The sequence below is a fragment of the Spea bombifrons genome, chromosome 8 (genome assembly GCF_027358695.1).
Source record: "Spea bombifrons isolate aSpeBom1 chromosome 8, aSpeBom1.2.pri, whole genome shotgun sequence".
Taxonomy (NCBI): domain Eukaryota; kingdom Metazoa; phylum Chordata; class Amphibia; order Anura; family Pelobatidae; genus Spea; species Spea bombifrons.
The window spans coordinates 31,274,411-31,287,423 of NC_071094.1; the positions used below are offsets into that span (position 1 = coordinate 31,274,411).

The 13,013-nt window shown below is 37.6% G+C and overlaps 1 protein-coding gene across 1 annotated transcript; it reads left to right on the forward strand.

The window, feature by feature from the left end:
• Nucleotides 1-2,473: 2,473 nt before the first annotated feature.
• VGLL1 (vestigial like family member 1) lies at nt 2,474-11,923 on the forward strand. Its single transcript, XM_053472906.1, has 4 exons — nt 2,474-2,666; nt 8,811-9,038; nt 10,460-10,879; nt 11,737-11,923. Exons 2-4 carry the CDS (start codon nt 8,831-8,833, stop codon nt 11,808-11,810), a joined length of 702 nt encoding a protein of 233 aa, XP_053328881.1. The 5' UTR covers nt 2,474-2,666; nt 8,811-8,830; the 3' UTR covers nt 11,811-11,923.
• Nucleotides 11,924-13,013: the final 1,090 nt, after the last annotated feature.

Sequence of the window (13,013 nt, forward strand, 5' to 3'; positions counted from 1 at the left end):
CTTTCCCCGGCTGTCAGAGATCAGAGTTCCCCGCACCGGTGCGGGGAGCTCTGATCTCGGACAGTCGGGGAAGGTCTAGGCGACGGACGCAGACAACCCCCGCTGCTAGCCACACCTCCTTCCGGCTGCAGCGGATGTTGTCTACGCGGATCGCGTAGACGTCAACCCGCTGCCCCGGCAACACAGCAGGAAGCACCGGTAAGTGTGTGTACGATGGGGGGGGGGGAGACAGGAGGATCCAGGTCCCCTGCAGCGGTGCGGGGGATCTGGATCTTAGTTTCCAAATCAGACCTCTATTTGAGGTCTGATTAGAAGACGACCCCGATTAGAAGACGAGGGGTATTTTTCAGAGCATTTTCTCTGAAAAAAACCTCGTCTTATAACATTAGATTAATGTTAAGCTTGTGTTTTATGCATAGCAGGGGACTCTCAGGGTTTGCCCCTCTGTCTCAGGGTGTTTGCCCCAATCTCAGGGTCACACAGTCTAGAGCCGATTCCTTCCTATTCTATACTGACAGGATCATATCTAATATTCCCAATTGCTGCTTTTGCCAGTATGTTATCATTGATATCCCTGCTTTAATGCAGGTGACTCGGTTGAATGTATTTTTTAAATAAAGACAAGTCATTTTTTCCAAGAGGACTGGTATTGCAGCTATTTGGTTATTAAAGGGTATTCTCAGAATCTCAGGGTTAGTAGATTCCCTGGTATGGTATTATGTCCTGTGTGAAAGCTTTAAAGGGGAAATCCAATGGAAAATATTTTTCTCCTTGAGCATAACATACAGTGCTATACGCAGATTGTATTCCAATAAGCTTCCTTCAGCTGCACACCTGGAGGCTGCTATTGTTGTCAGTCATCTGATATTTTAATTGATTTTCCCTGCACCACACTGAGTTGATTCTTTATGGCAATGCTAATGAAGTCCGTTCCTCCATAGACTACCATTAGTCATGTATCCGGCTGAGTAATTAAGACTGAGCCATTCTGTTGTTTACCACTGGCGGTATGATAAAGAGTCAGGATGTTTGTATAGTAGATTAGGCTATATAGAATAGAGCTACTACATATAGAGATGGCTAATTTGCTGCTGTCTGAAAAAAATATATTTTAAAAATAGCAAAATATCTTGGAGGAATCATTTTTATTTTGCAGTCTATACCTCTGACACTGAAAGTTCTTGATATATTGTTTTTCATTTACAGTCAAAATACATTTATACATTTTTCTGCAGCGCAACTAATGATAAAACTGTCATTTTTATTTATGACAACACTGGGTCACGTGATTTTCCCTTTTACTGTTTGGACCATAACAAAGACAACTTTCTTGTTAGATTTCGTTTAAACAGAGGGTTGCTGTGAGTTGGTACCAAATAATCAAAACTCAGAAAAAATACTCTTAAGGGGGTAATTGTTTCAGCGAGAAGCTATATAGCCAGCAGCCGACCTACTGACGTGCCGTGTTGGCACATGTGTTAGCCGCATGCCCATGCACAGTACTTCAGATGTATTCTAACAGAGCAGTCAGGTCCAGCATAATATGCCCATGCCATGGCCACCCTATCCTGTTGAACAGGCAAATGTGCCAGTCCATGAGCAGTTGGAGGGCCAAATGACTCAGATGCCCAGTGTACTATCTACGTAGAAGATATGTAGCAGGCAAAGTGGGCTTAGGCTCTGCACTAGTATTTGGGGAGGATGAGCTGACAAGTGGTCTTCTCCTATTTCTTGTGTGTTGAAGAATACATGCAATACTTCCGCTTAAGACTGATAAGTAAATGCCAGGCTTTGTCTGGGGGAAAATGAAGCTTACTCGTTGGTCTGTGACCGATCGGCAGCTTCTCTGATAATAAATTAGAATTAAAAAAATCAGGTTGTTGCCTTTAGGCAGGCACCGTAGCGTAGGCAACCAATATAGTTGCTTGCTATCATGGTAAGCAACAACGCTAAATCTAGAAAGGGCCATCTATTGTGACATCAGCTGTCTAGATAATACTATTATTATAATATATTCTACGGTTTGTCAATACCCCTTCTAATGACCACAGATTTGTTTATTCTCTCTTTCACAATACGATTTATTATTTAGATCATACACCGTTTTTACAAACATCCTTATATATCTATACTCATACTTTTACTATAGCCGATGTCAAACAGCAATGGTATAGAGAACCTGGCTTTAGCCATAGATTTATTGCTGCTAGTCTGCAGTATTATGTGATTGACCTGTGATTAGGCTGCTCACACTTGCTTTATTCTGGCCGAACAGTTGCCTTATGATTATTTGTTGACTTTACAACAAAAGATTTCTTGAAGTAAACGTTGCTCACTCATTGTTAAAAGCAACTCAAACCCAATGGAACCCAGGTTTCTTGTTCCTGGTTTTCAAGTTTGGGTGCATTTTATAAATTCCTTGACACTGGAATGGAAACGCCTTTAGCACTACTAGCTCTGAGGGTGGAAGATCAGAGGCAACGCTGTCAGGCCAAGCATTTCTGTTTGCTGCTACAAGAGGAAGGCAGAGGAACAAATTGATTACCGTTTTACACCTGGGATTCTAAACTTCTCAAGCCTGGACACACACCGCAATATTTCAGCCAAGACAATGACAAGAGGTTTCATATGGCAACAAACTTCAGCTCTGTAAATCAAAAAAAAAGGTAAAACTCAAAAATTATATACTTATATATACATATATAGAGAGAGAGTGAGAGAGAGAGAGAGAGAGAGAGAGAGAGAGAGAGAGAGAGAGAAACAGGCAGAGAAAGGGAGAGAGAAATAAAGAGATCATCCAAGATAACTGGGGTTGCTCAACTGCTCATCTTCCAAGACATTTCACTTGACCACCTAAATTAAAAAAAATAATAATATATATAGTAATTTTACAATGTGTTTTTCTGTTAGATAATATGATACATATATCGCTAACTAAATAATCAAGCATGAACTTCAGTTATACCACAATAACATAGATAGATTATGTAACATTTAAAACGTTGTGTAATAAATGATATTGATCCCAAAAGGTTTTTTTTTTTATTTAATTTTTTTTTCCCTAAAGTTGCAAAAAAAAGTTTTAGCGATGCAAGATAACACTGTAAACGTTGCCAACTAAAGACAGCATCCTGCAAGCGTTTGTCTTCAAAGCCTCATGCAAGCCTCTGCCAAATGCCAGCAGTCACTGGATAATATAAAAGGGGAAAGATGAATAAAAATGGGGAAAAGGAATCACTGATTTTGGCTTTTCTCATTGTTGAACTAGTTAAAAAATATAAGAGCTCGACCCTGATGGCACATTGATCTAATTCTGTATAGTTTAAGCAAACCCTAGCACTGGCAAATTTCTTTCATCAACGTTTTTTGAATGGTGGGGACAGGGAGCATTTTGTGGTGAATGTAAAAAAAAAGTAGAATAATTTGGAAATATTGCAAAATCTGGATTATGCTGGCACACGTACCAAAATGCGTGGCAACTATTTCCCGTTACTGTAGCGCTACTACTAAAGGGGAGAGTGAAAATTAGCAATAACTTTAAAATTAAATATAACATTAACACACGTTACTGAAGGGGAAGAGGACTCTGCTCTTGGAGAGTATAATCCATCATATCTTTTTAAAATGTTTAATTTAAAATATATGAAAATACATGTTTGGTTTATGATACCATTAAATAAGAGCACTAAGATCTAGTGGAAGACATAACGGCAGCTCCTTATTTTGTGATTTTTTTTATATTTAATAACATAGCAGCAGCATAAAAAGACAGACTATAACATTTTTAAACATAATGTATTTCATATTACTTTAGTATCTACATGAGGTTATTTATACGTGCTAGGGGGGTCATTTTGTTAAATAGCATGGCTGTTCACTTTTTTTCTTTTTGTTGCAAAGATAGCTTACCATTCTCCGCTTTCCTGACCCTTTGTCCCCCAGTCTTTCTCCACAAAGGTAGTTTTTGATACAATCTGTGTCATCATAATTTATTAATGATAAATGATATTTCTTAGTTTAGTAAATTTGTCAAAATATATCCAACATAGATGCTATAAAATATGCTATGTTTCTATCTTGTGTAATAGTTTGCCCCCAAAACTGATCTATAAAAAACACCAAGAACATTTGTGTTTTCCCAAAAAACACAATTTAGCGAAAAGATGAAGCTAAGACACTTGATTATACCAAGAAGGATGCAAGTATGTTGCTTTTGCAGTAGACATTACCCAAGACAGGCTTTGTGATGCCATTGTCATTGTCACACAATTTAGAGTGGCGTCAGTGTCTTGCTTCACCATACCATACGTTTAATTGTATATATTGAGTTAATTAACTAGGTGAGTTAATTAGCAGGAGTCTTCAGCATACCATACATTTTCTGCATAATCTTTTTCTGATCATCTAACTGTGCCTAAAGACATACGTATATATATATATTTCATCCTCTTTAAACTTCTATTCTACCCCCTACACATACATATACACACACATGCACACATATACACTACTATTCAAACGTTTGGGGTCACTTAGCTATTTCTTGAAATGCAAGTATATTTTTAACAGTTTAAATAATGATCAATTAGCCTTTTTTGAATTTAAACTTGGAGTAGCGAACACAAAGTGCCATTGGAACACAGGAGTGAGGGGGGTGATAAAGGGCCTATGAAGATATTCTCTTACAAATAGCTACAATAGCTATTTATAATTTCTGACCCCAAACGTTTGAATAGTAGTGTATAAACATATTCACACATGCATATATACACCGCGTACATGACACACATATACGGTATATATATATATAAATACATGTATACACACATATATATATACATATACACATATATATGCTCCATGGGACCCATCAGAATGCTGGGGCACTGGGGTAATTGGTGCAGGGCCCCTAAGAACACTGGGGCCCCAGAGCAGTTTCTCCATGTACTCCGCCATTAATCCGGCCCGGTATATATATATATATAGATATATATATATCTTCTATATTGTGAGCTTGCACGCAGAGCCCTGATTACCTAATGTATCGGATTGTGTTGGTGTGTAATTTATAGTTTTGTCATACCCTTTGAATGTGTGTGCTGTAAGAATAGTTGGTGCTATATAAATAATAAAGATAATTATTGGGCATATTTTATCAGGGTTTTATGACTGCCAGGGCTCCTCACAGGACATTTATATTGAAATACCGACAAAGGCTTGTGACAGAAGCCAAATTACAAGTTATTATGGCAATTATACCTAACTTATAATTCAGTTACTGTTATACTTAATTACAAATGATTATGCCACTTTAGCACTGAGGTGAATACTTGGTATGGAATTTAGAGACCGGGTGGTGCTGAGGCATAGTTTTGTTGGGCAAAGCCAGACTCGTAACTGCTATTAATCCCTTCTTTACTAAGGGTATATCATTCCCTCACACCTGGAGCTGTTTTCCTGTTTCTACCATACACCTGTTCAACCATGATTCCATTTTCCATTTTCAGTGTACCCCTACTATTATATATATATATATATATATATATATATATATATATATATATATATATATATTATATATTGGGTTATTTTGTATTATTTAAGGTTACATGATATAATAGTACAAATTTGAAAAAAAAATTTATGAAAGCCCCAACAGCCAGTGGCATATTTTGGCCTAGGGCATCATCCCAACTTTCGGAAAGATGGAGGTACTCTACAATGAGGGCAGTAAAGCTCTAGAATGTATTACCGTGGAACGTGGTGACTGCAGATAATGTGGAAAGAGTTTCATTTAATTTTGGGGCATTCGTCAGCACACTGGTTAATATTAATAAGGGTATTTTCCAGTGAGAAATCTAACTGCCTATTGGAGTTATGGAGGATTGTTTTCCCACCCTCTGAGACACAGGAGGCTAGCAACATTCAGCCTGCTGGGCAAGTGGCCCAATACTAAAAGAGCCCAACAAATGTTTCAGGCCCATCCGATATACGTTATCCAGTAAGGATTGAACGTACATTCCATACTTAATATACCAGAAGCCATAGTAATTTTATGTGGAATTATAAGTAAAATGCACAAATATACTTCAGGTAATGAGGCAGAATCTTCAAATCAGTCCCGCCCAGGAAGCCATTTTCTCCCTACCCCCTTTGGCAGCCCTCTCTTACTCTGAGGCAATATTGGCATTAATTGAAGGAGAGCTGTTCTTTGCCATCATTTGGATCAACATAGAAAATGGATTTTTTATAAAGGTTAACTACATAACATTTGTGGGTAATAGTAGCAATTATATATAACATTGAGGGGCTTTAGTTCTTTTTATGTGATTAGAAATAATGTCTGTCCATTAATGGCATGACAAGGCACTTCCCCGGAATAAGCAACAAGTGACTTCATACTGCATAGCTCGCTAAATGCCCCAAAACCCTTTGTTGTTACCATTGGTGTCCTTGTAAATTTTATAATAAATACACAAAAATAAATCACTAAATGTGTTGAATGAATATATTGTCTTTCTTGTTTAAAGCCGAACGCTGTAGCTGAAACACAGTCATTAGGCAAGTGATTATTGCAGGGAAGGTCAGACGAGTTGCTATAGACAGACTCACCCACAACGGGTTTTGCGGCATTGTTAGGAAAAATGTTTTGTACTGTTAGGGGCCGGGGGGGGGGGGACCGGTAGCGTTAAACAAAACCTGAATGACTCTGATGATCCAACTCTTCTGTTTTGTTATCTTTTACAGCGTTTACAGGCACTTAACAGGAAATGTTTAGAAAAGTAATATTTTCACTGATAATATTTATTTGAAAATATACACATATGTATTTTTTTAAATATGTGGGGGGGAGGGTTGTTAATGAAACGTGGCTTGGCAAACAAACGCATCCATACTATCTCATGGTTTGTGTAACAGACACGTTTAGCCGCACTGTTTTTGAAATAATGCAAAACTCTGCTTAATACAAGAGGACATTTATTTGTATCTGTATTTATTTGTAAGATGTTGTATAATTAATGACTGTTAATATCTAAGATGACATTTTGGGAATTGCAGTTTGTTATACCTGCTTATGAGCAGGCCCCCTATGTGTATTGCCAGACCATAATCAGGTCTTTTGTAAGGGTTGTTTTGCATGTTTATAAGTGTTCATGGCTAAGCGCTGCTATCAGTATATAGAAAGTGTTGACCTAATGATTATATGGCAAAAATAATTATAGACTTGCTAACACCTGCAGTTACGCTTATGGGCATAGGGTGGTGGTGAATACTAAGCTATCATTTCAGTGTTCCTTTAGTGATGATCAGTCCTACACTCGGGATTATTAAACCCACATAACTGTATTTAAGGATTCAAATATGTAATCCATTTCCATTTAAATATTAAAAATGTGACTTTTATTTATACAATAGGGAAAGGTATCTTCCTTTTATGAGGTTCTGCATAATTATTCCTTCCAATTATGTTGTCTCTCACCTATCATTAAGTTACTCATGGTTAATGACTGGATCTGTCATGGTGTGACAAGGAGAAGAGGAAGAACATTTGTGCTGAAAATTGATTTGAAAATGTTGCTTCTGCCACAGGCTGCCATCAGTCTCAACTTACAGAGTCTCAACTAAATACCTCCAAAACAAACCGCACAAATACCTCCAAAACAAACAGCACAAGCGGAAGGTAGTTTTAATAAAATGATTTAGTTAGGCCAATAGCTGTGACAGCAGTAGTCTCTCATGGACATGCCATCAACCTTGCACATGAACTACTCCCAAGCATTGTGCTAAGAATTGTCATGCCTATTCGGGGCAGGGCCATACCGGGGATGACTAAACTTCCCCTGGCATTTTAAGGATAGTTGCTGTAAAATGATGTGTGTATTTACTCTCCTGCCAGAGGCCACGCACTGCTGGACCCAATCTGTCACGGCAGTATCGGTAAATATACAGACCTACCAGCCATTTGCCCGGTGTGCAGTCTAGGCCTGATCCGGGGACTGTCCTGGCCTGAGATTAGACAAGTATGTCATTTTTAATTAGGACATAGTCACTAAAGTATCTGCTCAGTGTACTTCTCAAGAGCAAGTATGCCCGGATTCCTTCCTGCATCCAACCCAGGAAAATTATGAACACCAAGTGAGATATTGCTTGCCAAATTCACCATGTCCCGCACCTTGGGATGCCCCGGAGCCTGAGTTATAAAGTCACTTATTGAGTCTGATTTTAAACTTTAAGCCCCTATAACAGGAGATTCTCCTTATTTATTCTTGAATCAAATAACAACAGCTTGACTCCTTTACTATGGCCACACAATCAAATATGAATTTAATTCCAACCATACTAGGGCAAAATGAGCATAATCTGCAAAAAGCAGGCAAACACGGGTCAGGCAGGTTAATTTCCTTTATGAGAGGAATTAAGAGGAATAGTTTAGAATATAGTGTCTTAGCTGTTCTCTCACACCATGACTCTGCTAGACCTTGTATATATGGTATTGTAGGCTAGTATATTAGCTGCACCAATTTTAGGAAATTGACTCTACCTTTTTAGGCAGAAAATGTGCGTCAAGATTATTACTTATGTCATTTGGCAGCCGCTGGCCATAAAGTGCCAGGGTCTCCTCGTCATCGCCAGCCTGGCCCTGCTGCCACCTGATGGAGAGGTACATTTCAGTTCCTGTACAAGGTGTCTGCTTAATAAAATGATAAAAATACTTCATTGACAATGATTTACAGTTTGAAATCAAAGTTTTAACACAATTAATTGCAAAGTACAGCTGAACAACTAATAGTCTTATATTTCACTAACAGGTAGTGATTGGTCATAAAAAATGGACGATTTGAAGAACCATGTGGAGTACAGTGCTAAAGACCAGCCTGTGAGGACAGAACTGGGATCACGCTGTGTGGTTTTTACTTATTATCAGGGGGATATTAACAGTGTCGTAGATGAACACTTTTCTAGAGCTCTAAGGAATACAAAAGACCCCCAGGACTTGAGGACAAAAAACAGAGTTGATGACTATGTTCAAAAGAACAGTAAGTTTGCCATAAATTATTTATAGTTATGAAACAAAACACTTGATTTAGTTAATGTATGGCCATATTGATAATGACAATATAGATTATAAACCTATTTTATGTGTATATCATGGGAGCCATTCTACTCTCAAGATTTGCATGATCATTCATCATCATCAAGCTATTGTTCATTACATTAACTTAGATAATTCTTAAAGCTGTGAACGCAACAATTCACCTTTAGGAATTAGTTTTCTAAATTGGGATAGTCATTTTTGAAAATGTACTAAAATGTGGATAGGTAAAACGGGTGCACGCCAATCACTTGTTCGTTTCAGAAAACAATTAATTGTTTTTTTAATATTCAATATTAAAAAAAAACACTTAGATAACCCTTTTTGACAATTTTCTGTAGAGGAAAAGGCATCACTAATGTAGAAATAATCTCAAATTCTATGACAGCAATGGACACCTCTAAAAAGAGTAGTGTACAAACGCATTGCTTATGCATATTTATTAAATTTGAACCAAAAATTCCAACTGAGTTTAAAAATTCTTGCTGTATTTATAAAGATGCTGGTAGACCATATGCTAAACATGAAATCTGCCTCTGGGGACTGTTTGCATATAGCTTCCTTTGAAATGTTTGCTATAACTGACTTGTTGTGTTCCAAGGGAACTGAGCTGGAGCTTAGCTGGACCTCCTCGCTTCCTTCCACATGTCTGTATGGCCAAAATAAATGATTTATCAGGCACAAACTGTGGGAAAGGAGTGGTTTTTAGATACCACGGAATGCCATTATTACAAAGATGTGCATGCTCTACAATGGCTCAACCACTCTGACAGTCCTCAGCATTTTGGCAGCTATATTACTGACATACAAAGAGAATGGCATGCACGACAATGACTGCAGAAATCTATGGTGCATTATTTGTTGAGATCTTGTATCATGGATACTTTTTAAAGATGTCTACATCCATTATTGGCAAATCATTAATGGTTATGTGGTTTAGTTTAAATAGATTAAATATAGTACACTGTGGGCCTATTCTTAGTGTACTTATCACAATGGAATTGTTTGCGCTAATTTTGACAAAATTATCATGGGTGATGGGCATATGTGCATGCTTGGGCACGTGTGCCTACAAGCTGTTGTTGCGTTCACATCCTTACATGCTATTGTGTCTACTACTTTGAGCTGGGTTCAGAAATAAAAGCTTGCTAGCCCAAATCTACAAAGGCAACATTTAGACACTGGGTAGAGTTTCCCAAAATGCATGGAAAGGTAGGGAAATTATTAAAAATAACAGATGATTTGAGAATAAATAATCATAATCAAAATATGTAGTTGTACCAGTGAAATGTAGTTTCTAGTGAAATCAGTGCCCCAAGGTAATAATTCTATACATCTTAAATATTTGCTCTGTTTTCTTTACAGTGAGTAGCATGCCTCCAGGTGAAATGGGCTGGATCAAGCCCTATACATCAAACCCTTCTTCTACAATGACACCTCCTGTTTTAACAACGTTAATACCTCCTTCAGATCACTACCCACCATCTGTTTTCCAAACCCATGCTGCACCTCCAGATCTATATCATTATCATCATATGAGCTCTCCCAACCAAATTAATTCAGTGTATCATCATCATCATCATCATCATCACCCCACAATACCCGAATTCCCAGTGCAGGGAACAGGGTCTGATGGAAAATATGGTTCCCTTCTTAGTCTTCTACAACATGAAAGATATCCAGTACCTGTCCAAGAACAAATGATGAAGCCTGATGCCATCACATCCACAGAAGCTGGGCCTTCTGAACAAGAAAGCATGAACCAAAGGATGAATTCACAATCAGGTAAAATTAATTTGTAAGAAAAGATGGTCACAAATATATATTTAAAAGATGCCAAGCAATAACAAGAATCAATATCAAGAATACAATCCATCGGATGTGCTTTTGTTTAGAAAACTAAATTTTCCTACATGAAAACACTCTCAGGGATTTTCCTCCAATCTCAGAGTCAGGGTAAAGGGGCAACATCTCAAGGTCATTCGGTCTAGAGCTGACTCCACATTGATCTAATGATATCTAAGACTAGTAATTTTTGCTATGTTTGTCAATGTCATGGTTGATATTCCTGTTTGCATGTTTGTTACTCAATTAAGTGTATCTTCACATAATAACAAGTCAAGGTTTCAGAGTCATTTGGTCAACACATATGAGGGGTTGCGACATAGAATCTGCATATTGGGCCATCAAAAGGTTAATTTTTAAGAGTCTCAGAGTCAGCTCCTTTACAGGTGATTTCTTTCAGAGCTCCCTCTCTGAGGTTTTGGTTGGTGTTTGGCCGTTGTGCAATGATCTTAAATTATTCTGTGTGGCATATGTGTTTTTGTTAAGGAGCTCGGTTTGGCTCAGCCCGGTTCCTCAGTAGTGGAGCAGTTTAGTGCAAGCCAAACCCGAGCTTGTTCAAAACTTTCTTTGGTCCTCGTGCATGTATGAGTATCCTATTTTAATTGGTTGCTCGGTTTAGCCGGAGGTTTGGACATGTCTCTACGGTGAACACATTAGTTAAGGTTGAATTCTAAAATAAATATACCTGAAAAAATTAAATCACTATCATATTGTGGTGCAACAACTCTAAATAGCTACTTTTTTTAAAACTATATATCTATTTTAACTACTTAACATTTGCTATTATCTGTTTGTAGGCCTACATCATCAAGAGAGAAGAAAAGATTTTTTCCACCCCCAAGAAAGAAGGAAAGATATATTTTATTATTAAGTGTACAGTTTTCATTACAAGCATTAAATGAGATTTTATTGGACCTTCTGTAACATACAATGTATATTATTTTTATTTTCTTGAAAGTGTATATTAAAGTTGGATGCCTATTATGGGTCTAATTCAAGACATGTTTTATAGCACAAAATGATTGATACTATAAATATAAAAACTGAAGTAGATAACAAATGAAGAATATTTTAGGGTTTCTACCAATTGTAAAAATGTTTTTCTCCTAAAAAACATGTCAATCAGATGCTATCCTCGCTATTTCTGAATAAACCGGCCAATGTGGAAAATACCCTTCCCATGCAAAACTCAGTAGGAACCTCAAATGTCTTGGTTATCAGGCACACTGGGCAGATTCCTAGCCGGCTAGCTCCAATGTTGCTGTGCGCTGATCCTATCCTTTACTATATGGCTACCTGTTGGATGTACGACTGTAGTGGTCAGCTGCATAAATGTCATTTATCAGATGCTGTCCTTGCTTAACCTTGTAAGTAATGGCTGCAATGTAAGGCTCCTGCATGAAACCGTCAGCCACCTCAATTATTAAAGAGTTCAACAGGATCCTTAAAGCCTCCATAAATACTGAAAGTTGAAAGTCTTCAATGAGAAGACTTTGACAAGGCATGGTCCTAGAACATGGTCAAGGAGGCAGGAGAGCACTGCTAATTTAAGGGCTGTCCAGGGCAATCAGGGACATGTGCTCTCCATAGATACTGTTCCTGTCCTTAACTTAGTGTCTATGTCGATGGAGGAGTCTCCTCTTAAGATTGATCAGTGACTAATCTCAAGGATGATTTCAATGTTCTTCATTTTTGGGACAGCACCCGGTCAACTGTGCCTCCTAAAGAGGTGGAGGCTGCTTAGTAGCAGCAGTTTGGATGTATGCATACGACATTCTTGTGGCATTACCAAGATTTTATCAAAACTGTTTTAACTATCATTCATCAGTTTTATCCTTAGCTTTTCAACAAAGTATGTATATTTAAGGACATTATTAAAGTAATAATAAAAATGCTAAATATGTAACATGTTAAAATTATAATTGCTTTAGAATTATTAGTTGATTGTTATGGTGCAAATGTTGGAGAGACTGACTGATCCATCAGTGCTGACCTTAGTAGATACTGAAACTCGCACAGATGGCTGTACTGGTGTAACTGATGTGAAATATTAAAAAAAAAACATAACTACTGT